Source organism: Diachasmimorpha longicaudata, chromosome 4 (genome assembly GCF_034640455.1).
Source record: "Diachasmimorpha longicaudata isolate KC_UGA_2023 chromosome 4, iyDiaLong2, whole genome shotgun sequence".
NCBI lineage: Eukaryota > Metazoa > Arthropoda > Insecta > Hymenoptera > Braconidae > Diachasmimorpha > Diachasmimorpha longicaudata.
The window spans coordinates 7,167,004-7,190,799 of NC_087228.1; the positions used below are offsets into that span (position 1 = coordinate 7,167,004).

Sequence of the window (23,796 nt, forward strand, 5' to 3'; positions counted from 1 at the left end):
AGGGAGCAATCAATCTGGTTACGATGGGAGAATGCACTCTGTCGTTGTCCCTCGTTCACCGATAATTCGAAATTCATCAAAGCGAATAGAAACGCCGATCGGTGCGATGCTCATTGCCGGGAGCTGGTGATTGACGCGCAATTATGCGAAATTTCGGGTGAACCGGAGCATCCGAAAATCCAGGATAAACGTGAGTGCCAAAGGACTAATGTCCTATCACCGAGTTTTGTGTCAATATTGTGATGCGTGCGTGATACGAGGTCGTTCACGTCCCGGATAGTCGGTTTTTTTCTTTTTTTTATTCGCGAATTTTCGCGGAGTTCACGACGGGACTTTCGCTACTTCGAAAATCAGTTGAAATCTGGGGATTCGCGGGTGGAAAATTGGCTAAAAAAATGTGGTACTGCGAAAATTAGTGTTTCACGCATCTTTTGCAGATATTTTTCATGTGGAAAATCTCTTAACACAATAATTGCAACGGTATAATTTTTTTTTCTGTAGAATTTCTATGAATAATTAATTCTACAGACAAATGAGGAATACGTTTCAAAGTAAACAAAAAATAAAAAGTGACCTCACGACATTTTTATATAAAAAATATTTCGATAGAACATTTTTTTTGAGACAGACCAATTCTAATTTTTTAAATAAAATACTTTGTTATGAACTCTTTCGATAAACAATAACATTGCAAAGCTGCGTAATTATTTTATAGAATCCCCAGAGAAATCAACGGAATTTCCGAAAAAAGATGGAATAGAATTTTCTGCAGAATTAAGTTTCGAGCATTTGTGACATTTTTTTAGCCGACCTGAACTACTCTCTTGTCCCTTGTCTCGTGTGTTTCGTTCACGGATCACTCCATATTCAGGTATTCTAGTTTCAACCCACAATAGCTGCTACGGGACACGTTGCAACCAGCAAGTTGTTGCAAAACTCGTGGAATTAAATATTCAACACTTTTCCAAAATTTTCTCGAACTGTCCTCCCGCTAATTTCTCGTATCCACTATTTGTCTGGTGTACAATTTACGACGTAAACATGAGAGTAAACTTGGCACGTCGATTAAAGCAATCGTTGAATAATTAAATCAATGAAGCGAGAAGTCACCCATTTCCCACTGCTTGCATTCCATTTCCACTTCAGTATTCCCTGAATATCTCAAAAATGGAGAGAGCTACGTAATTTTTGAACTGAACCTTTTTTGTAGTCCTTCTCACGATCTAGAAAAAATGTTATGACCAAATTGGTCGTATTTCCATTGGATTCCGAAATATTCACGAAAATCCGAAAATTTGTGAAGTACCGAAATGAGGTGATTTGCAAAGATAAAAAATAAAAGTTTATGTTTCATCGGAAAATTAATGGACAATCAGCGTTGACTTATAATGTATAATAATAATAATATGGTACTATCTCAATTGATTCACCAACTGAATGAACCCGCAAAAGCTTCAAAAGCTTAATAGAAAAAAGGAGAAAAAAAATTGTTTCAACCAATTTTTTTGTGTCTAAAATTATTGGAGCTTATGAAGTGCATCTCTTCGCGATAGATAATTCCGATCATGTCCAATGCACTCGAGAACAATCAATGAGCTACTTGAGCTCATATGACTGCCGCCTGAGACATGTGGGTCATGAGTTACACGGGCTAATAGGATATAGCGGGGCTTTACACTCATTACTTTTTTTTTCCTCGTCTCTCTATCCCTTGACATGCATTAATGAATGCTTCGCCGTGCTATATCTACATACGTGAGGACTGAAAGCTCGAGTGAAGAGTGTGACGAATGATAGGAAGTAGGGAAAGAGACTATTTTCACTGGAAACAAAGACTGTGCGTTCCCAGTTACAATTAAATAGCTGAAGGGGAATTAAAGAAAATGCTCCTCTGACTTTCTACAGGATTACGTCGACATTGCCACAATAATATCCTCGTGGAATTGTGAAAAAAAAAATTTCTCGTTATGAAACGGTGGGAAAATAATCACTTGAATTACCAGATTGGGGGGAGGAATGGGTTTTCGTGCTCAAGGATCGTGGATTGTGTTTATAGAATAAAAATCCTGGGATTTATCTAAATAGTTTATCGATTGAACATTCGCGAAAGAAAATGCTGTTCGTAGCCACAAATATCGATTTTAACTTTTTTTTTTATGGATATGAAACTCCACTCCACTTTGTGTGGGAATTATCATATCTTCATTTTTCAGGATTTATTGAATGTGAGAAAGTATCGAATTCAGAGGTAATAAAAAAACATGTGGAGTTCGGTGACAGCCGCCGGCACGGAAAATGGCCCGGCGCCTCCTTCTCGAAGTAAACACAGTGCGACGCTTTTGGGAGGCCACGTTTACCTTCTTGGGGGGAGAAATGGAAATCTACCCTTGAGAGATTTATGGAGATATAGCCTCGGTGAGTTCTACTTTGAAATCCTCTTTAGATTTCGGGAATTTACACGTTTTCCATTCTTTTTCCTCAACTATATCCTCTCCAGACAGATATTATCCAATAATTTTTTATTCGACTTTGAAAATTGAATTTTGCAAATGTGCAACAAATACCTGTGACGTCAGTTCACCGGAATCCGAAATTTTTGTGTGGTGCCATCAAGCGGTTCGGAAAAACGGCGGGAAACTGGAAGAAAGTTGAAAAAAACGCATGAAAATTATTGTACCATCACGAGACTTCGTGAGCTGTTAAATAATGACAAAATATAAAATCGTGATATTTTTATGTGTTAATCGGATCGGTAATTTGTCAGAAAAATAATAAAAAAATTAATTTTGGTTTAAAGGACGCCCAGCGTCCTTGAGTGATGTAACAACAATAAGCTTGAGAAATAGAATAAAAGTAACGAAGAAATGGCCAAAGGACAAATATTTTAGATAAATTTTATAAACATCCTCAGAATATATTGAATTGATCTATATATTTTATTTTCAATATATTTTATACACTGGAATCAATATAAAATTATTCCGGAATTGAGAGATGAACTGATCTTTGAACATTGAAATTCATTTCAATTCATAATTAATAATGAAAAAAACATTTTGATTATTAATGAATAGTTTTATTATGCGATGCGATGTCACTTTACGCACAAGTGTCGACTGAATAAAACCAAATTCAAACTTAATTTCAGAAGAATATAAAGCTTCCACTCCGAAGCTAAAAATAACAATTTTATCGGGATAATAAAACTTGATGACTTCGTCCAATAAAAAATTACAGCAGCGAAAGAATGGAGTGGGAGTGCTCTAGCATGCATTCTTAACAAGTATGTACTATGTACATCAAGACGGAGGCCAAAGCTGATAAAAAATGCTGCTTCGGAGGCACGTTCTCGCATTCATATAGGATGAGCAAAATCGAGGAAAAATTACAGAGCTTCGGTTGGCTTTTAATACAACAGGCGTTGAAAAATTCATCTTTCTTCCAGTTGAGACGCACCACCCGGCATCATTTTTCATTTACCATTCTTTCATTTCCCCAGCTGAAAGCCGATGGGAGGAATTGCACCCGAGTGGAGAGAGGCCTCCGGCCCTCCAGGAACACAGTGCAGTTTCGTACAAGGACTGCCTATATGTCTTTGGGGGAGAACTGGGATTTTCAGCGGGAACGGAAACCCCGCTCTGGGTCTACTCAGTCAAGGTACCCAATTCTGGATTTAAATAATGTCTTAAAGGGGCAAAAAGGGGAGGAAAAAGGGCCCAAAAAAATAGTTCACTCGGAAGAAATCGAATGACGCGAATTTGCGGGGATTTGAATGAGGGGAATAATTTTAAAAAGTCTTCAAACACACGAGGTGGAGATGCCGCCATCTTGGCACACCCCCTGTTACCACTCGAACATGCGACTAACTTCGTACTTTATCATATTTTTTAGAATTCATAATCATTTTCTGTTACGGTTAACAATCTGGAAATAATTTGCATCATAAAGACACAAAATAACAATAGAAACCTCCCATTTTGCCCCACTTATCTCTGGAACAATTTGTTCCGATCTGGAACCTCGTAAATACGTCATTTCACCTCCAGAATTTTGAATATTTCCCCGGGGATTCCTGGCGCGTAATAAATTCGATTCCGAAGAGTCAATTTCGTCATCTACGCCAAAAAATCAGTGTCAATTTCAAATGACGAAAAAGAAATTCTCAATTTCCGATCATTTTCTGTAACTAGACAAACTTCTGGCGGAAGATCCGGGCTCAAAGGGGCTGTGCAGTTCCCCGTGGCCGTCGAGGTCACACAGCACTTGTCCATCGCGGACAAATGCTGGTCTACGGTGGCTACCAGGACCTCCGTGGCAGTTCGTCCGAGCTGTGGGCCTTCCACTTTGAAACAGAATCCTGGCACCTGTTGTCGTCGTCATCCGCCTGTCAACCCGGCGAGACTGGGCCAGCACCCCGTCACAAACACTCAGCGGTCCTCCACTGCGACGCCATGTACATCTACGGCGGAATGACAGACCTCCAAGAGCGTAACGACTGCTGGAGATGGGATGTGAATGCGAGTTCTTGGTACTTGTTGAGGAGCAAACCCGGTCCAGGGCCTCTCCACGGTCACGCAGCTTGTCGACTGCCCAGTTGCATGCTCATCTTCGGCGGCGAGAGCGGCGGTCTAGCGACGAACGAACTCTGGCGTTTTCACTTTGGCACAGAAGCCTGGGAGCGCCTCCTGGTGCCGGGGCCAAAGCCCCAGCCTCGGGCGGAAAGTGTCGCCCTAGCGGTATCCGAACTAGTGATCCGTGGAAATGGAGTCCAGGAGAATCAGCGAACGAAGAGCACTCGGAAGCCGCGATTTTCCCTCGCGGGAATTGCGAACGACGAGTGCCAGACACCTGGCAATAACACACGACCAAGCTTCCTCAAGGAGATCTCCAAACTCTCCCAGATCAATCTCTCCCGGCTGAGTCATCCCAACAAATGCAGCTACTCCGTCCTGAGCGGTCAGGAGGACCATGAAGACGAGCACAATCACAATCAGTATTCCCAGGAAGCCAACACCTACTATCCGTTCCAGCAAGTTGACGCCGAACTGGCGGAAACAAGCCTCAACAGCCGAATGGTAAAGTCGAGAAGTGCCAATGCACTGGCCAAGAGACGACAGAAAAACTTCGCCAATAATCCAAGCGCTTCGTTCAACAATGACTCCTATGACTCACAACAGCGCAGTAGTAGGATGACGAGGGAGCCAATATCTGTGCCAAATTTTCGAGCCCTAACTCTTCCAACTCCGGTGCTGACGCCGGTGGAGGCCGCCAGATTGGTGTTTGTGGATCCTGACGAGGACAGCGATAACGAACGCGAGGGACGGCAGGAGCCGAGAAAGCTCGATGTCTCAACGAGGCTCATCGACGTTGAGGAGGAACGGGCGGATTTTGAGACACTTCATCAAGCCTGTCAGCCGACTCGTGGGGAGAGCTACAGTTCGCATTTGTACGAGGCTGTCCAGAGCCCGAAGACACCGACAACGAGACTCCCGACCTCGGCGTCAGTTCGCTTCGCTGATCTTGAAGAGGGTGAGGAGTCGACTTCGGATTATGCCAGTATAGAAGCGAGAAGTCCTGGTGATCCGCTGGATGACTTTTGCCTGGAGAAACATGACTCGAGGAAGAAGTCGGGCAAACATCGGGCCCCGACGATACGCGAAGGTCAATTCGGCTTCTGCAATCCAAATTATCTTGGCTTGGAGACCAATGAAGATGCCAAATTCGCGAAGATTCTTAACAGTCCGCCAGACAGTGTTCTGGAGGACGCACCCGGACGCTCGGCATCGCAAACGTTTGCGGAGTTGCTGGAACTGCAGGAGCTGAAGCAACCGAGGGCACCACCCAAAAGTCTTCCTCTTGGGTCGACGTCACCCTCGCGGAGGGCAGTCAGTGCTTCACGAGCTGAACGACAGAAGGCGAAGCTTGTCGCCAGCCAGACGCCGCTGACGCCCGCACCTCTCTACGTTTTTCTGATCGGCGGACGGGAGAAAGGACAAGTCACGGTTTTTGCCAGACCGGTGTCCTTGTGGAAGCTGCAATTAGCGCCAAATATTTTTTAAGTCCTGGATGGTATTCCGGAGGGGGCTATCCTCTCCGAGGAAGGCTGGTGGATTATTTCGAAGAGTTTCCGATTTTTTTTTACCTGTATACGTCGATCAGGTCCATACGAGAGGGCGTTTCGGAGAGGTACCTTATGTTCAGGGATATCTATTGGATTGCTTATGAATTTAAATCCGATTGATGACCATTTACTGACTGAGTATTGGGATTGGTTATCGGCTAAATCCTATACGTATTTCCAGTGTGAAAGTTTGTAGATTCAAAAAGTTTCCACTTAATCACTTTCCTCTCGATCTTGAGATAGCAAAATACAATTTTTTTTGCATGCGCGTGGAAAAATAACATGTGCAACTCGAGTTGGAAAATATGACTTTCCACCCCTGATGTAAAATATATTATTGAACATGTCCTCAATTTTTTCTAATTACAAAAATTGATATTTATCATTTTCGGACATCTCGTACTGACGACTAATCAGGTGAAAATGGTATGACTTGGTAGATTAAAAAATTAAATAGAAAACTATCTTGATACCATTCGGAAAGGAGTCTAGTCGGGTCTTAATCGGAAAAATATGGGATTATGGAAATAATCGATAACACATTATCGGAATCTGTACAAATGCAGTGCTGAGCTGAATACTTGTCCCGACTTTGGCGATGCTTGCAACTATAAATGATAAAGCCCAAAAACATGATTGAGTATTGAATAGTATTCGTAGCGGCCAAGTACACGAGAACTTCATATTTTCAAGGAAGAGAACGGTTTCGTAAACAAATGTAATTGTGCGTCTAGACGGGAGTGACAATTTATGAAAAAAAAACAAGTATTATATTGAAATGTAATCATTCTAGTGTAGACTTATACTCAATACTGTGTGGGAGGAGAAATATTAAGTCTTGTACCTAATGCATTTGTTGATGTGTACACATTCGGATTACTATAATTAATAATTTTTATATAATTCATTTCTTTCGATGAATGTGAGATACATAAGATTGAGAGATGGTCGAGTTCATATTGAACTTTCTAGCTTGGAATTTGGGAAGAGAATTAAATGTCTCGTGAAGTAGATTCAAAATCAAATATTCAAAACGTGTGGGAAAATTCGAAGATTGGGGGTCAATTTTTTTTATATTTTGAAATTATCTTTCATTTTTTTATTTGACTTAATTATGTTTGAAGTAAACAAAATGTTTGAGTATTAGTGGTGGGACGCCACATTTTAAAATTCAAAATTCTTCCAAAGCAATAATTTTTTGATCTGAAAAATTGTCCAAAGAATCTCACAGAAGCAATTCTGATATACAAAAAAATATCTATTTTCTCGTCCACATCAAATATTATGAGGAATACTACAAAATAATCTTCAGGTTCAATTTTCCCACACGTGGTGAGGCCAGAAATCATTTCAATTACTTTAATTCTCCGAGTTTATGTTGATTCGATGAATCTAACAGGGTAGAATTCTCGACGAAAATATACGTATTGGTGTGCCATAACTCTGACCAAGGGAGTTTGCTCAAAGATAAATTGACAGGATCAAATCACGGATCAGTGCGTGATAGGATATTAAGCAAAAGTATTGGGGATGAGAGGGAATGAATACGTCCAAACTCTGTGCAATGATGATTGTCCTGCCACTTTAAGCATTTACTATTCATATTTATTAATAATTAGTGTGATAATTTGTTTCCGTAGTGATATTTTCATGGCCATGAGGTCTTGTGGATTTGGGAAGTGATTTTTTTTTGATGACGGGTCATCATGGGACGCTCAAAAACACATTGTTGCATTATCACTATTGCTGTTACATTTAGGAAACTATTTGCAAAGGGAAAAAGTGGATTTGCTTCAACGAATATTGTCAATTCGTTGCAAACGATCTTTGTAAAGTTAATCTACTTTTTTTCTCTGTATTGAAAACGTTCACGTTATTTTCATTGTTTTAAATATTACGACTTTTGATCGTTTGTAACTTTAGCCGTGAGGTATTTACGATTAAGAAAAATTTTATTATTGTTTTTTTTATTTAATGGGAATTTCAACATATCACGGGAGGCAGCTAATTGTTTATTTTGTTAAACTTCTGTGACTGCGATTCAAATTTCCAAAAAAGCGTCTTACGATCTTTTGATCGGATGAACAAGCGAAGCTGAGAATCAGTGTTTTCCATTCTGTACATTGACTTCATACTCAACTTTGAATGAAGGGGAAGAAGTATAAACATGTCTGTACAAAATAGTGTGAAATAAATGTTCGTAGATAAATTTCTGGAATTTTTTGATTTAATTAATCACCTCCTAGAAGACAATGAAACGCTTTGCATAACAATAAAAAGACGATTAGAATATCTTCCATTAATTTTTTAATCCAATGATTACATACTGCCCGACAGATACAATATTGATAATGCAGTTGGCAGTCATGGTACAATTATCACAATTTTAACATTTAAATGCTGTGAAAGACATTTTTAAGGCTTGATAACCACCATCGTTGGTTTGAGCAATAATATAATGTAAATAAATGCAGAACTGGTCCTTCAGAAATACTCTGAGCTGTGAAAAATGGGTGAAAGAATGTAGAGAGAAATTCAATCGGTACAGATTGTTGCGCGATTTAAATTCACCTGACAAAAATGAAAAAAATAATTCAAACACCGATGGTAGAACAAGGAATGTTCGATATTGCAAACAGTATTGATATGATAAACATTGATAAGACAATATTATTCATGAAAATTTTTTTTTTTTCAACATCTAAAAGTCGCACCATAAATCGATCATATTTCTATTGATTCATGATGATAATTGATGTTTACGCATATCATATTTAGTCTAATATTCACGAAAAAAATTCAATATCGATGTCTTCGATAAATCGCTCCGAAAAATATGGATTAAAATAGATTCTTACAGCAACATATATCGATATTTCCAAATGGTGTCATATCGAACATTCCTAGGTACGATTTTCTCGTGATGATCACTGCTAATTGCCTGAATCTAAGAGAGATCCCGGAATTTCGTAACTACATTTAGTGTACTACTCAAAAAGCTCCGTAAAAAAGTTGATAATAAAAATTTTCATATTTCCCTTGGATTTTAAGATATTCATCAAAAACTGGTCAATAGTCAAAAGCGACATCTTATTTGACCAAATCACCGTGAAAATCACTGGTTTTTCGTTCTCTCTCATTCGTGAAATTCAATCATCTAGTCTAGGTGGCTTTTGCCTCACTGACCAATCCATTCTTGGGGGTGAACTTGATGAGACGTGTGAGCATGGAGGTTATGCAGGGAATCTGCTTCTGCTGATGCATGGTCATATTATCAGGTGTGTTGGACTCAAAGTCCAGGGCGACCCGCTGGGACACGAAGGTGAGGAGTGTCAACAGGTCGTAGCGAGTTCCATTCTCACGGAGCTCGATGCACAGGGCCTGCATGAACCATGAACCACGAGTTGTATTGCGCCAAGAGAAGAAGCCTGATCATGAGGACAAACAGATTATAATAAAATTATGAACACGACAATTCTGATCCAGAGTTGTGTTAAAGTCTGAGACTAAAATTGACACTAAAAAATAGGACAACATTCTATCATTGATTCGCTATTATTGAATAATCGAAAAGTAAGTGGTATCTCACATGACTCACAGGTTTATGAATCACAGGTTACAAAGTCATAGGCTATACACTATTCAGATTGCTCACCTGGGTTCACTGACCTTAAAAGCTTCATAAAAAATTCAATTTATCAAGACCAATGCACTAATTTTATATTAATTTTATACTTATAAGATGCCCGAAAATTTCTTTCTTCAGTTTTATCTCGATAGAAAAAAGCTAATTGTTGCAAAATAGATAATAGCAAATGATCAATGAAATAAATGGGTAATTCTCAACAAGTAACTTCTCGATAATGCCGAGATTGGAATCAATTTCAATATTTATGCCTAAGACCTTAAATGATTCTAACAAATAAATTCTCACCTGGAATCGTTGAATATGCAATGAGAAAATCAGCATGAGAGGGTATCCTGAATGTGGGAGCATGATGCCCATCAGTCTCAGTCCTTTCTTTCAATGTCGCCCCAGCATCGAGTCTGTCTCCCTGGCAAGCCTGAATGAAGAAAATCTTTGGCTTCCCAGCGAGTGTTGGGCACTTGTCAGCCGTGAAATACGACCAGATTGTGTCGGCCTTGTACGGTGTGTCATGGGCATAGAGAAGACCCAATTCACCGTGACTGAGGACGGCGACAACCAGACAGTCGTGATTGGAATGATCTTTGTCGGCAACTACACAAGACCAATCGAGGAGTGAATGTATGAATCTCGTCGGAGTGCAGGGATTCATGAGTTGTAAGTGTCGGACAGTAAGTGTTGAGACAGTGAGATTGTCGTGATGTTTGTGTTCGTGAAGGTTGTGGAAGATGGAAGGTTTTCTGCTTCCGAATGGCAGTTGGGAAGCGGTAAATTAATTTAAGCTCAAGTTACTCATTAACACAGTCCTGGGCTATCATTCAAACAAACTCACACAGTCGAACAGTTCGTTACCCTGAACTGTCCGGAGAGAAAAAAATCTAATTTTGTCAATCATAGTATTTTCGGACAACCAAACGCCAATTCGGAATCTTGAAAAGTCGCGAGACTCCAAACTGTTGCAATTGAACTTCAGAGATTCTATAAATTGCAATTGAAATCCAAACATCGAGTTCTCCATTTTGACATGTGCTAGCATTCTTTTCTGACGGCTATTTCCAGGATAATATCTCCTAAAATCCTCTCCTTTGGGGTGCGATAAAAAAATTTCACATCAACGAAAATAGGACTCACCAGCCTCCAAGTTCTTGGCAATATCCCGGTGCGTGGCATTATGAAAGTCCTTTACCTCGAACCCCAGATCTTTCAGGGTACTGACCAACTGTTCGCAATCGACATTGGTTCCCGATCTCGGCTTCAAGTGGCTCACCGTAAAGAATTCATGATTGAATATAAGAGCAAGTCCCCTCTTGGCATGGCTCATGTTGTAATGACTGGCATATCGTTCGGTAGGAGCTGTCTGCATTGGTGCAGCCTGAGGGCTGACAGTATTCCTGAAAAATGAAGCCATTTTTTTCTTAATTCTGAAGGCTTAAAGAGGAAAATACGTGACACACCTGACAAACGAAATATTTTTTCCATATTCTTTTTGTTTTTGTCATGATTACTGGTATTTTTTTGGTGCAATTTTTGTGTTTGGGTTTTTAGACATGCAACCCTTCCATGGAGATGCAGAGATCCTTACCTGCCATAACCAAATGCATCCCCCACGTCCTCGTTCCGATTCTTATCATTTTCCTCCGTCTGTCCGTTGTCCATCGCGGAAACACTCATTATCAAAACTAATTCCAATAAAAAAGGCAATAAAAACTGGGCACAGTTATTGGCAGTGTTGCTGTTTCGGAGACGATTATGTCCACTCTATCAACAAAATCCTGTTTCGACTGGAAAAAAAAATCCTACAGATTGCAGAGATCCCTGTAGTTTCCTGGGGAAAGCACTTTGAAGGCCACTAGTCACTATTGGACGAAGAAAACCCTCGCAGCATCTTTTTTCTCTTCAGTCTTGACTCAAGTGCTTTGACGATAAAGAACAACAGAAAGCCGAGCAGAGATGAACAGAAGCGTTCAACAATGATGAATCATACTGTGAGTTGATTCGTCCATCGGGGTGGTCAAGATCTCATAATCATCTGAACACAGATGACCAGATAACTGCGATCATCTGGCATTTGATCTGTAGTCGTGAGGTCATTATGTCCTCGCAAGTGAATGTTTGTAAATAATTTCGAAGGTTGTTATCAATCGTCAGATATTTTGTCTTAATGAGCATTAATTAGCAATCGGGATTGCTCTCGTGATGCCAATGGCCTTTTCCTTGCGCCATTTTTCCTGTTACCATTCATGTTCGTCCTATTTTTCGGTAATAATTGTTTATAATCTTTCTCATCGAATTAGCAAAACAGTAGATTCAGCTGCTGTTGGATTTCAATTACAATAAGTGTTGATCGTTCGAGACGAGGTTCTGATAAGTCGAGTTTCCCCCAACCCAAGACCATTCTCGTAGTGTCATAGTACAAAAGAAGGAATTAACTCTAGGAAAAGAGAGCATCAGTCCCAGTGGCGATTAGGTAGACTGGAAGTAGGGGACTGAGATCCCAACTATTAGCGGATTCTTCTAAAGATCGAATTTGGGAAAACTCATGGATTTTCAGAAAATTGAGCAATTCAGGATTTTTTAGGATTGAAACTATGTCTAGGACCTCGAAAGATTTTAAGTTTCTAGATAAAAGTTTGGCAATGTTGGATACAAATAATGTCTGTGTGCAACCCTACCCTCACATTCTATTATTTTTCAATGAAATTTGTCGAATCAACTTTATTTGGTCTCCGTTGTCATGTCTGAATCAACAAGAGAATCGAAATATAGCGTGGAATAAAGTAGGAACGTTATCCAGTAGAATCCTTGTAGACAATACACGTCCGAAATTACAAATTGGTTCAAAAAATAATTCGCCATTTTTCCCCCTGCTTTTTATCTACTCGTTTGATTGGTAATAATGATACCGTTTTTATCCACCTCCTTTTACTCGATCATCAGTCCATTACATCTGTCAAATTTTGTCATGTTCATTAATCACCTCCAAATCAAGTGATAATCCCTCGACTCATCGTCCCCGGAAAACTTGTGGCTGAATAATCATCCTCACGTCACCCTCTCACGATGACACCAATTCCCCTTTGTACGCTCGTGAAACCCTGATTATAACCTAAAACAATTCGCCAATTCTTGAAAACAGAAGGAATGGTACCATGAAGTTCCAACAACATTGAAGAACATCTCCAAGTAACTGACACGGGTCAGTAAATCGTCATGAAGCTGTTTAAGTTGATAGTTCACCAGAAGAACTTCAGTGATGCAGACCTGATAATTAATCCCAAAGACTGTCCGGGGATCAAACCCGGAGATGTCGTGGAGATCTATCATCCAGAAGATGAGTTCAGCCGTCTCTTGCTACAAGTCACTGTCAAAGAGGACTTGCAAGGTAGGTCCTTAAGATGTTAAACAATCAGTTTCCGAGGGTATACGTTGAAATCAGACGTCCATTTGACCATCGAGACGTTCACCACAGGAAATTTAGTTTTGAAGAGTCCATTGAACGATTTAATTTGACATAGCGGACGTCCGAACTTCCCTCAGAATTTAATAAATTGAATAAATAACTGCAGGTAGAGAGACAATCAGTGTTGAGAACAATGTGGCGTCAATGTTCCAACTCCGCACCTTCGCAGACGTCTACATGAACATAGTGAACCCAGAGGACGTCGCCCTTGACTCGATAGAACTCACCTTCAAGGACCAGTACATGGGTAGAAGTGAGATGTGGCGCCTCAAGAACTCCCTAGTCAACACTTGTGTCTACATGAACAAGAAGATCGAGTTCTGTCAGTCCAGTATCAGATGTCAGGTCTACGAGATGTGGTCGCAGGGGGACAGAGTGGCTTGTGGAGTCATCACTGATGACACCAAAGTTGTCTTCCGATCTTCTACGAGTATGGTTTACCTCTTCATCCAAATGAGCTGCGAAATGTGGGATTTTGATATCCATGGGGATCTCTACTTCGAAAAAGCTGTCAACGGGTTTCTCGCTGATCTCTTCCAGAAATGGAAGAAAAATGGCAGCAATCCTGAGGTGTGTATACGTATTGGGATTGATTGTTACAAAGTCTATTGGATTTTTGTAGGAAACTTCAAGAATTCTAAAATGTATATTTGAAAGGTGGAAGGTAGCATTGAGATGGAATATTATTGCAGGTGACAATAGTCCTTTTTTCAAGGACTTTCTACAACGCCAACACTTTAGAGGAGTTCCCGAATGACATGAGGCAGTGTCTACAGCAGGACTATAGGGGTCGTTTCTACGAGGACTTCTACAGAGTTGCTGTGCAGAATGAGAGGTACGAGGACTGGAGCAACGTGCTAGTACAGCTGCGCAAGCTATTCACTGACTACCAAAAAATTGTCCTCGAGTACCATCAGAAGGAGGGAGTCGTGATCCCAGAGGCCACCAACTCCACAGCAGCCCAGGGGAATTTCCTAGAAGTTCTGAACATGTCGCTTAATGTCTTCGAGAAGCACTACTTGGACAGAAGTTTTGATAGAACTGGACAGCTCTCAGTAGTTATCACCCCGGGAGTGGGAGTCTTTGAGGTCGATAGAGAGCTGACCAACGTCACCAAGCAAAGGATCATCGACAACGGAGTGGGCAGTGACCTGGTGTGTGTGGGTGAGCAGCCCCTCCACGCAGTGCCTCTCCTAAAATTTCACAACAAAGATACATCTGTCAAAGTACCTGACGATTACAGCATGCCCCACTGGATAAATCTCAGTTTCTACTCCACCAACAAGAAGATTCCATACTCGACATTCATTCCAAGAATAAAATTACCCCAGAAGGTCTTCAAACAGCCTGTGGAGAACGGTAAGATGATCTGCAAGGGAAAGCTCATCCAGGAAGATCCCAGGGAGTGCTTGCACAATACTCTCTTCGATTACGATGCGTATGATGCCCAGGTGTTTCAATTACCCACCATTCACACCTCGAAGGTCTCCACGAGGATGAAGAAGACGAGTGTCACTTGCATCGAGACCCATAATAACGGTCACCTGCTCAAGCTCCTGAAGCGGAAAATGTCAGATCCTGATATTCATCATCCACCGAGCGAAGTCCATGTGCCAGTGACCACGAGAAGTGCTGCTATCTCAATTCCCTACAGGAGTGACGAGCCCAGGGAGGCCAATGGAGAGGGTACGGGGGTCAAGAGCTCCGTGAAAAGTGAGTTTGGGGACTCGGAGATCTCGCCACCTTTCAGGCCCGTTGTGGGGAGTGCTGGCAGCCCAAATAACTCGGTTATACCACCAGCGAGTTTGCACAGACCTGGAAGGGCCCTCATCAATCCGTTTGACCCTTCCCATGTTACCATCAAATTGACGAGCAATAGGAGAAGGTGGACTCATATTTTTCCCAAAGGTGAGGTTACTTTCATTTCTGAAAATATGGAAACGGACAACCGGAAGATTTTGTCATAAACATCTTTGGGCTGATGTTGGCATTTAATGAACTGCCCACCGACACTGTTTTCACTGAGTATTTCCCCCTCATATTTTTCAGGTCCAACAGGTGTTCTGATTCAACAACATCACTACCAAGCGATCCCAGCACAAGCTCGTTCCGACAAGGCGAACGACGCTAGTTCAGGTGTGAGTTCATCCCCCGTGGAGTACGCTCTGACCTCCTCATCCCTTGCGATCCACGGTACGATATCACGTTCGGCCTCTCAAATCGGATTCCAGGATCGTAAGTACCTACAAACAATTTCCTACATTCACTCCCCTCGTCCCGTAATCGGGCGACGCAATGCACCGGTTATAAAGTTAATTAACAGATGCTAAAGGAAAATATCCACGGACAGCCGATAAAAATGGCCAGATCACTTTGCCAGCCGTTAATAAGAGTTTAACTCTATTGTGGGGTGCCACTGGTGAACAAGAGTGGACTCCAGCACTCACTACAGGTTCGAAATGATAATAGTTTTTATGTGTTTGTCAGTCATCGAATGCATCATGCATTGTGTCATTCAGACCAAGTGAGATTCACATTATTCATGATTACTTGTCGCAATCGCTGAGACGGCTGCTGAGAATGTGAGACAGAGGGACGGAGAGAACGACCATATCGTTGTCATTTTAATCAGATGTTTCCTTTACATGTGCCAATGTGTGCATGGGTCCCTCACACCACCCCCGCATAATTATCATGGATGGCGATGATCAATGGAAAGGTCTATTGATGTTTGGGGATTTTTTGGAGATGTCGTCGAGGCATGAGTCTGACTGATGCGTCTGAATAGGAAATTTGCATGTGTCAAACATTTTTTTTTCATCAAATATGCCATCCCCAAAACTCATATTCATAAAAAAATAACGGAAATGTTGTCCAACAATTTTTTTGCCCCTCCAACCGTTTCCTAGAACTGAAGGACATCAGGACTCTGTACAAAATACTCTACATGTATTCCACTCTAAAATTTTAATAGATCTTCTAATTCTAAAATATTTTCTTATCACTCAGTCCGCGTTGAATTGGAAAATTTCATTTTTTTAAAGTTTTTCGATCAGTCATTTCATTAAAATGCCTTCAAGAAAGGCCCTGCGACGTTTCTTTCATCTGGTGATCAATCTAGGGTTACGACAAACAAATTTTCCACAAGTGCGTTTAATAATCGTGATGATATTTATTTTCATGCAATCATACATTCCGTTGGAACGCAACACTGGACATCATGGTGTGTTGATGTACATCTATGACGACAAATTTACACAGCGATCATAGGTTAGCGGTATACATTATTCGGAGGTGGTTATTCGGTTATGGTGTAGAGAAACACCAGAGTAGAAATCAGTAGTTGTAGAAATCCTATTGTAGTGCCTGTGTACCTCTACGATTGGAAGTATGGTCACAATAGTTAACAATCCATTAAATATATTTCGAAAATAATTCTTGAGTTTATATGGCTGTGTCGACGTGGACTGGGCACACTCCTGATGAAAATATGAACACCCTCTTTGTCAACTGAGAACGTGTAATGGGCTTATGGGAGGTCCTATGGACGTCCATTTATTTTCTCAATTTACAGTCCTAAAAGTTCTCGATTTCCATCAGGGGACGTACCATTCCTGTTCCCCTATCATGAGCTTTCTTAGCGCATTTCCGTAGTTTAGGTCCCAAATGCTCGCTAAATTTTTCATTCAGCAAATTACGATTTCCACTCAAACTCCAAAACATAATTATGACCATACTGCCTCGATTCGTTGATGCATGTTCCGTTCTTACATTTTCTTTCACGCTGTAGATGCTCCTTACGCCGCTTACAACTTACTCACAATATTTGTATCTCCATCTCCTCATGATCTGGCTCATCTTCATATTTCGCTCGATCTATTCAACTATCTGTCTATGATCATTGGGATATTAAATTGTCTGGTAGAACTCCTATTTCCTTAACACACTGAGAGGAACGAAGCACATGTTATTAAATGAATTCTGTTGGAGATAAAAAATTACAAATGCAAAACTATTAAGGTTGTTGTCGTGTGGATTAAATTTTCAACATTGTCTAATGAAATTTCCGTCATTAATAGCATTATCAATGGGCCTGATGATCGACACTTTACAACAACAAGAAAACAGTGTGGAACTAATGTCAATCAGTTTACAAAATAAAAACGAAGTTGACGTGCCATCTGGTACTAGCGAAATAATTGAAAAAGTCTGTTAATGATAAATTGGATTTTCTCTCAGTGTTGTTGTCACTAGCATAGGGGATTCTATCGCTTGAGTAGAAGTTGGTTTCTTCATCGATAGCTTGTTAAATCGAGGTGAGACTAAATTGACGTGTTGGGATATTTCAGGGGTCGACTGGAAATCGCTAACGATTCCAGCGTGTTTACCTATCACCACTGATTACTTTCCCGATAAGCGGAGCCTCCAGAACGATTACGTCGTTTCGGATTACAATCTGCTGCCCGATGATGTTAATGCAGATTTTGCACAGCAGCGAGCTATTTATAAAAAACCTTTGACTACTGCTGAGGTTTTTCGAGAGCTTGTTTCGCAGAGATTGGCTCAGGTAAATTGTTTGTCAATAATCAATCTGGAAGGTACGACACCCAGGAATTTCTAACTTTTCATTTTTATCGGGATTTTATTGACAGAAATTAAACTTGGAAGTTTTTTTTTTTGCGATAAAACTAATCTTCGCCCTCTGGATAATTAATTTTTATCGAAAAGTTAATTGCCAAGTGAATTCACTAATAAATTTCCATAAAACTGAACTCTATGCAACAATTTGCCGAACAAAATTTCCCACAGAATCCATCTACCGGTTTTCCTCGAGGAATATATTTATTAATTTTCCATAAAATACTTGTTCGTCTTCAGGGTTTTCAATTGATATTATTACCCACAAATGACAAGAATAAATCAACCACATCTGGGAATGGGGTGAGTTCTGTAATCCGAGGAAGACAGACTGAATCAGAACCAAAAGAGGAGTACCTGCTTAGTATAGGAAGAATATTTCACAAAATATCTCTGTACGGTAACTGCATCACTGTCACCAGATACCGACCCAGGTGAGAAAGCACGAGTGGAAAAAATTTAATCGAATGTGATTACATCGACTCTCTGAAGAATTATCTATAATTTCTATAGTTTTTTATTTGAAATGGTTGGATGTTTCATTACTGATGAACCTGTTGGTGTTCACAGACATCCATATCCACCCTTCAACATTCACTATCGTTATCGGTTTCACGCCCCACATCACGAGACGTACGAGGTGTCGTGGGTATCTTTCACAACCGAAAAACTGGAGAATTATAATTGGAATTATCTGGACCACTATATTTGCACCAGAGGAGATACAGATTTTTCTTTGGTCGAGGTAATACTTCAGCATTACGTAAAACTGATTCTTGATACAGAACTCCAACTAAGCACTCTCAAATTAGTACACGTAGCACGAATGTTCATTTCCAGACAAAGTACAAACTACTTTTCTATTTGATACTTCGCTCATGGCCAAGTACTAAGTAGTAACTTACTTTCTATCTAGGGTTTCCACAGGCACCAGCATAAATACTCTGTCAATAATTTTTCAGGCCCTCAAATACTGGAGATTTAGGATGTTTATGCTACCCCTCCACAACACAGCAACCAAAAAGATCCTCGAAGGATCCCCCAGATGTGATATCTACAGTTTCCTCAGTGCCACCGAGCAGAGCCAATTGACTGATGGCTTTCTACGATTCATAGAAGGCTGGCTCAACAAAATTCGCCGACCGAATCCCAACAAAAACTGGGTAAGCATTTAGCAAGAATTTCCTGTCTCCACTCAAACGTTATTTTCTCAATCAATGCAGCGGTTCTTAATTCTTAATTCCATAGTCAAAAATTTTTAGTTAATTTTTATGCACCGTTTACGATTACGTATGCCACTAATTCATTAACCCGTAAATTGTTTTAATTATTATTTACATTTTTAAGTATGCATAGAAAAAAATTCTGCATGAAGACAATATTCTTAATTGGATTTTAGCTATGTGCAATGGTTTTTTCTACTCGCTCGCTGTTCAGTTATTGCGGTGGGGAAGAAATTTGTTTCGCATTTTGACTCTGAATTGAATTGATATTGCTGAATTCACCCCCTCAGGAAAGCATTTACTTTTATAGCCCTCCCCTCTCCCCCCTCCTTCACACAATCAGACATTACCGAACTTTTATTTATTGCAATTGTCCTTACATATAAATGAAGAAGCCCGTGCTCTATATTTTCAGTTTTTTTTCATTCGAAAAAAATCTTTTCGGAGAAAAACGAAAAGAAACTTTTTCCTCGACCAAATACTTAGTGTATTCAATTTTCTATTGCACGTTTTTCAATAATTTCCATACTCAATAGTTTTTATTTATGTACAAATATTGATGTCAGTACCTGTATTTGCTAGTGGCTATAAATTACAATAACAATAACAATCATTTAATTTGATAGCATAGTTTCAACAGAATGCACAGACTTAGTTTAACAATGACATAAGGAAACGACAATTAATTCTTAGCTCGGTATTTTCTCGATTAATTAAGTTGAACCGTCAATTAGTTGGGATAGGTGTCGAGCATGGTATGTTTCAGAGCCCAACAGCTCTAATCGGATTACCCCCGAGAGATCCTGCCTCACACCTGACGAGGCGGAGGCACAGCACGAGCCTGATATTCCTCACTAACCAGGTATAATTGTCCTCCCAACTGCGGAAAACTTATGGAAATTAATCGCCATAATGTTATATTTGTCGCTGGTGAAAATTATCATCATAAATCTCAAGTCTGGGGATCCCAATTTTTCATTTCACTCTGTCAACATTGTTTCATCCAAATAAATCCTCATTTCAAGCTTTTCCCGATTGAATATCATTCCCAGACGATCGGAATGTTTCGAAAAAGGATAAGAAATACGGCACAATTATCCTCACGGGGTTTTACGCCCTCAATATTCAGAATGGTTATAGATTGCTTATTAAACCCCCAGTGGCAGCAAATACGCCTCAATAGATATATAACACGGTATTAATTATTGCTTGAATTTGCTGTGAATGTCTGTGTCTGTTTATTTGAAATTAACTCTTGTTTATCCCCGCAACGTATGTGTAATCCGGGAGTGGTTACTCAGAAATGCTTGGACGACTCGATAAATCACGAGAAATCACTAAAAATCTTGGAATATAATTCCTAATCCTATTTGTAAAAACACAAGTACATTAATTAATTTTGTCACTTGAAATATATACTAATTTCAAACGTTCGACTGATGCCTCATTGTTGAACATCATCACTATACGTTTAGACTCGAGGCGAGAAATTCAAATACAATACATAATGAATTCAAAAAAGTGACCAGTCCCTCGGATTAAACCTTACCCTTATCCTCTACTCACATTTGTTTTGATCATTATCTAGATATTAATTATGCTTACACTCATATCGCAGCAATAATTGTATATTTCGTTCTCAGATTATAATTTTCATTCAATTAGAAACTTACAAAAATTGCAAGAGGATTGATGATTGATCTTAAACTGTTTTTTCTTTTTTTCCTTATTCCAACATTGCAGACAAGTCTAGTTGGAAGTTCGCCATTTAGGGAACGCCTAGGAAGCAACAGACTGCCGGAAAAGCCGAGACCAAGGTTTGACCAAATTATCCTCGGCTGATTGATAACATCTATAGCTTCTTGCATTTTGTTTATCATTTGCCCTTTTATCTACCATTTCAGCTGACTCTAAGTGGTTTTGAGATCCTGTGTTAATTGAATCTTGTCCGCTTTATTCCATAGAATGACTGGGCTTTTGTCACCTCCCTCTGGACGCTGGATCTGTGCTAATTATTCTTGTGTCTAATTTATTTATTTTAGATTTTTCGAGTATGGAAACATTCAATGGAATGCCTGGGCTTTCGCAGTTAATTCAGTAGACCAGTCTATTCAAATTTTTATTCAATTAGAGGTCCGTTAGGAAAACAAAAACGTCTAATGGACTTCTTCGTGTCTAAATTCCGTTTAAGGAACGTTCCAAGGATAGAGATAGTCCATTCATTTCGTACATATGAATAAGTGTTCGGTCGTGAACTCCACACGCACTGTCATCCCCATCGCACTTGGAAGGAAATATACTATTTCTTTTTCGAAGTACTAACAGAGATTAGAATGGCCTAGGACATTCCATTGACTTTTTTCAGACGTCGACTTCACCCCTCTAATTATGTTTTATTAACTCTAGATGATGAAACTTGTCATCTCATGTTTTTGGACTTGTAATGTTATAAATGCATCAATCAATATAGACTATTGATTTTATGGTTTTGGTGATAAGTGAGTGAGTGACGGGATTTTCTGTGTAGGATAAGCATGTAGTGAGTACTGCAGCTGCCCGTACTTTACTCGACACTCCTCGCTTCGTGCCAAACAGGTTGGTTTGTCCCTCTGCACTATTCTCGGTTTTTACTTCTGCTATTATAGATTATATTTGTAATGAGTTTATGCTTTCATTCGTATATATATATATATATCACTCCAGTGTAATGAAGGACTGAAGTATTTACTGAGGATTTTTATGATTTCAATCACATGAAAATTAGATCTGGATCGAAAGTCATGGATCGGGGAAGAGTGTCGCCAGCGAGTGAAGCTGTACTGCCTCTTAGCTTGGAACAACCGCAGCAGGATCATTTCGAAACTAATGAAGAGAAGTAATTTGAAGTTTTTTGTTATTTATTCTCTGACTGATGGGTTGGATGATAATTGAAACAAGTAGTTGGCCAACTTATTCAATTAAATTCTGATTGCTTTATTATTAAGTCCCTATGACTTACAGGAATTGATTTATTCATGTTCTACCTCAAAAAGCCCCCACTAATGGTATTCATTAAATTTTTATGGTGCATTGGGTTTTTTTTTTTTTAATGTGAATCTGCACTAAATTATCACTCTTTCTTTAGCGCTAACGCTGAGATTCCAAAACTGAAGAGTACAGCCTCTCTTTCCGAGATATTGGAATCTATGAAGTCCCCTCAAACCGGAGTAGGATTTCTCACTCAGCATCCATCGCTCCCGAGTCAGACATTTGTGAGCGCTGATGCCGTCCAGTGGTTGAACAATCACCTAGAAGGTGGTGTCACTGTGAAAAAAGCCATGAAAATAATGCAGACTATGATCTCTGAGAGACTGATCAGTCATGCCTCTGGGGACTTCTCCAAGCCCTTTATTCTGGGCTTCTATCTTTACCACATAGTTCAAGATAAGGAGGGCCAGAAGGCACTTGATTACTCTCCCCCATTGGGTGATCTCCAGAGTTTTGAGAACGAGTGGGTAGAGATTGAAATGAAGGCCCCCAAGGGGTGGTGCAATCCATCAAATTCCTCTGTCTCCTCGTCCACAGTTTCCTCTCCCATTCCTATTAATACGTGTGACACTATTGACGAGAGTAACATTCCAGCATTTCTTCGAGATGAATTGGAGTTCAATGGTGTCGACGATAAGGATTGGAGAGGACCTGCCTGCAAGCACACCCACCTGGACATTGACTTGAACAACAAGAGTGACAGAATTGAGTGGGGACACCTGAGATATCAATCGATATTTCGTGCTGATCACGCTTATGAGATTGTGGTGCAGTGGGTGGCGTCATCAGGGAGCATAGTAGGAGACTTAGTGCTTCTGTGGCAGCGTAAGGCCCAAATGTGTGGAATACAATTGGTCCCCATTCCAAGTGACCTATTAGCCCTTCCCTTCACCCATAAAAGTGATCCCCTGAGGGGCCCAATCTTCATTCCTTTGAACACAGAATGTCTCATGGCGAACAGGAGATATCTCTTTGAAGAATTCCGGGAAGACACTTATGCTCAAAGGCTTTTCCTGTTTCAAGAAGCTATTCTCCAAAGATTTGGATATGTTCCCTGTCAGGTGGAGAGCAACGAGAACGATCATCAATATGTTCATCTTACTGGTAATTCTTTCATCCTGGTGCCCTCTACAATGTGCCCAAGACCGAGACAGAGAACTGGCACGAACATCGTGAGGAGGAACAATCAGAAACGATATCCTGTTCATCCTGATCAACCTAGTCCTCATGAGGCTTACATCACCAGGCACGTGAGTGGCAAGAGCAATGATTTCAGCATGGACAGGCCCATTGGCTTTCTCTGGTCGTGGAATCACATGATCAGCAGGAAGTGGAAGTCATTGTCACCTTCAACGGGAGATGAACTGTTTCATAAGAAGATCATTCAGGATTTCAAGCACTTTTGTTCAAATGAGGATAATCGATTGAGTCTTTTTTGGGAGTCCTGTTGGGAGATGAAGGAAAAAACTTGTACCAAAGCTGGTGATAATTATGTTAAATGAATTTTAACATACTGTACTGGAAAACTGTAAATAATAGATTTTTTTATTGTTGTTGATTCTATGATTCTGGGGTAAACGTAAGCGTACTGTTACGCAACCACTCGAATTATTAAACCATTTTTCAAACTATCCACTTTTGTCTGTCATTTGCTCCTGATCCTATCGGCAATCGTTGTCAC

The 23,796-nt window shown here is 40.1% G+C and overlaps 3 protein-coding genes across 12 annotated transcripts; 2 read left to right on the plus strand and 1 right to left on the minus strand.

Moving 5' to 3' along the window:
- The first annotated feature begins 2 nt into the window (after nucleotides 1-2).
- Nucleotides 3-8,819, plus strand: LOC135161924 (uncharacterized). 2 transcript variants are annotated; one of them, XM_064119930.1, is made up of 4 exons: nucleotides 3-190; nucleotides 2,214-2,415; nucleotides 3,500-3,657; nucleotides 4,191-8,819. In XM_064119930.1, exons 2-4 carry the CDS (start codon nucleotides 2,262-2,264, stop codon nucleotides 6,057-6,059), a joined length of 2,181 nt encoding a protein of 726 aa, XP_063976000.1. In that variant the 5' UTR covers nucleotides 3-190; nucleotides 2,214-2,261; the 3' UTR covers nucleotides 6,060-8,819. The 2 variants fall into 2 exon arrangements, with proteins under 2 accessions (XP_063976000.1, XP_063976001.1); XM_064119931.1 differs by lacking the exon at nucleotides 3-190 and adding an exon at nucleotides 1,023-2,118.
- On the minus strand, nucleotides 8,412-11,745 carry LOC135161939 (caspase-1-like). Its single transcript, XM_064119961.1, has 4 exons — nucleotides 11,350-11,745; nucleotides 10,899-11,158; nucleotides 10,056-10,361; nucleotides 8,412-9,549 (listed from the first exon to the last, which is right to left on the minus strand). Exons 1-4 carry the CDS (start codon nucleotides 11,436-11,438, stop codon nucleotides 9,284-9,286), a joined length of 921 nt encoding a protein of 306 aa, XP_063976031.1. The 5' UTR covers nucleotides 11,439-11,745; the 3' UTR covers nucleotides 8,412-9,283.
- An 827-nt stretch (nucleotides 11,746-12,572) lies between these two features.
- On the plus strand, nucleotides 12,573-23,746 carry LOC135161913 (GATOR complex protein Iml1). Of its 9 annotated transcripts, none has more exons than XM_064119898.1 (14): nucleotides 12,574-13,149; nucleotides 13,334-13,797; nucleotides 13,920-15,135; nucleotides 15,277-15,462; nucleotides 15,551-15,679; nucleotides 16,489-16,497; nucleotides 17,577-17,794; nucleotides 18,106-18,299; nucleotides 18,436-18,610; nucleotides 18,828-19,028; nucleotides 19,855-19,950; nucleotides 20,832-20,905; nucleotides 21,853-21,963; nucleotides 22,213-23,746. In XM_064119898.1, exons 1-14 carry the CDS (start codon nucleotides 12,978-12,980, stop codon nucleotides 23,615-23,617), a joined length of 4,650 nt encoding a protein of 1,549 aa, XP_063975968.1. In that variant the 5' UTR covers nucleotides 12,574-12,977; the 3' UTR covers nucleotides 23,618-23,746. The 9 variants fall into 9 exon arrangements, with proteins under 9 accessions (XP_063975977.1, XP_063975968.1, XP_063975969.1 ...); XM_064119899.1 differs by lacking the exon at nucleotides 20,832-20,905 and adding an exon at nucleotides 21,616-21,683; XM_064119907.1 differs by lacking the exon at nucleotides 16,489-16,497 and having other exon boundaries at nucleotides 12,573-13,149; nucleotides 15,277-15,501.
- Nucleotides 23,747-23,796: the final 50 nt, after the last annotated feature.

Excerpts from the sequence above, each read along its gene's own strand:
- LOC135161924 (XM_064119930.1), top strand. The coding sequence starts at position 2,262 with ATGTGGAGTTCGGTGACAGCCGCCGGCACGGAAAATGGCCCGGCGCCT. Across the intron at positions 2,416-3,499 it reads TTTATGGAGATATAGCCTCG|CTGAAAGCCGATGGGAGGAA; the intron begins GTGAGTTCTACT and ends TCATTTCCCCAG. Across the intron at positions 3,658-4,190 it reads TCTGGGTCTACTCAGTCAAG|ACAAACTTCTGGCGGAAGAT; the intron begins GTACCCAATTCT and ends TTCTGTAACTAG.
- LOC135161939 (XM_064119961.1), bottom strand. The coding sequence starts at position 11,438 with ATGAGTGTTTCCGCGATGGACAACGGACAGACGGAGGAAAATGATAAG. Across the intron at positions 10,362-10,898 it reads TGCCAAGAACTTGGAGGCTG|TTGCCGACAAAGATCATTCC; the intron begins GTGAGTCCTATT and ends GGTCTTGTGTAG. Across the intron at positions 9,550-10,055 it reads TGCATATTCAACGATTCCAG|GCTTCTTCTCTTGGCGCAAT; the intron begins GTGAGAATTTAT and ends CCTCATGATCAG.
- LOC135161913 (XM_064119907.1), top strand. The coding sequence starts at position 12,978 with ATGAAGCTGTTTAAGTTGATAGTTCACCAGAAGAACTTCAGTGATGCA. Across the intron at positions 20,906-21,852 it reads CCGGAAAAGCCGAGACCAAG|ATCTGGATCGAAAGTCATGG; the intron begins GTTTGACCAAAT and ends CATGAAAATTAG. Across the intron at positions 21,964-22,212 it reads TTCGAAACTAATGAAGAGAA|CGCTAACGCTGAGATTCCAA; the intron begins GTAATTTGAAGT and ends CTCTTTCTTTAG.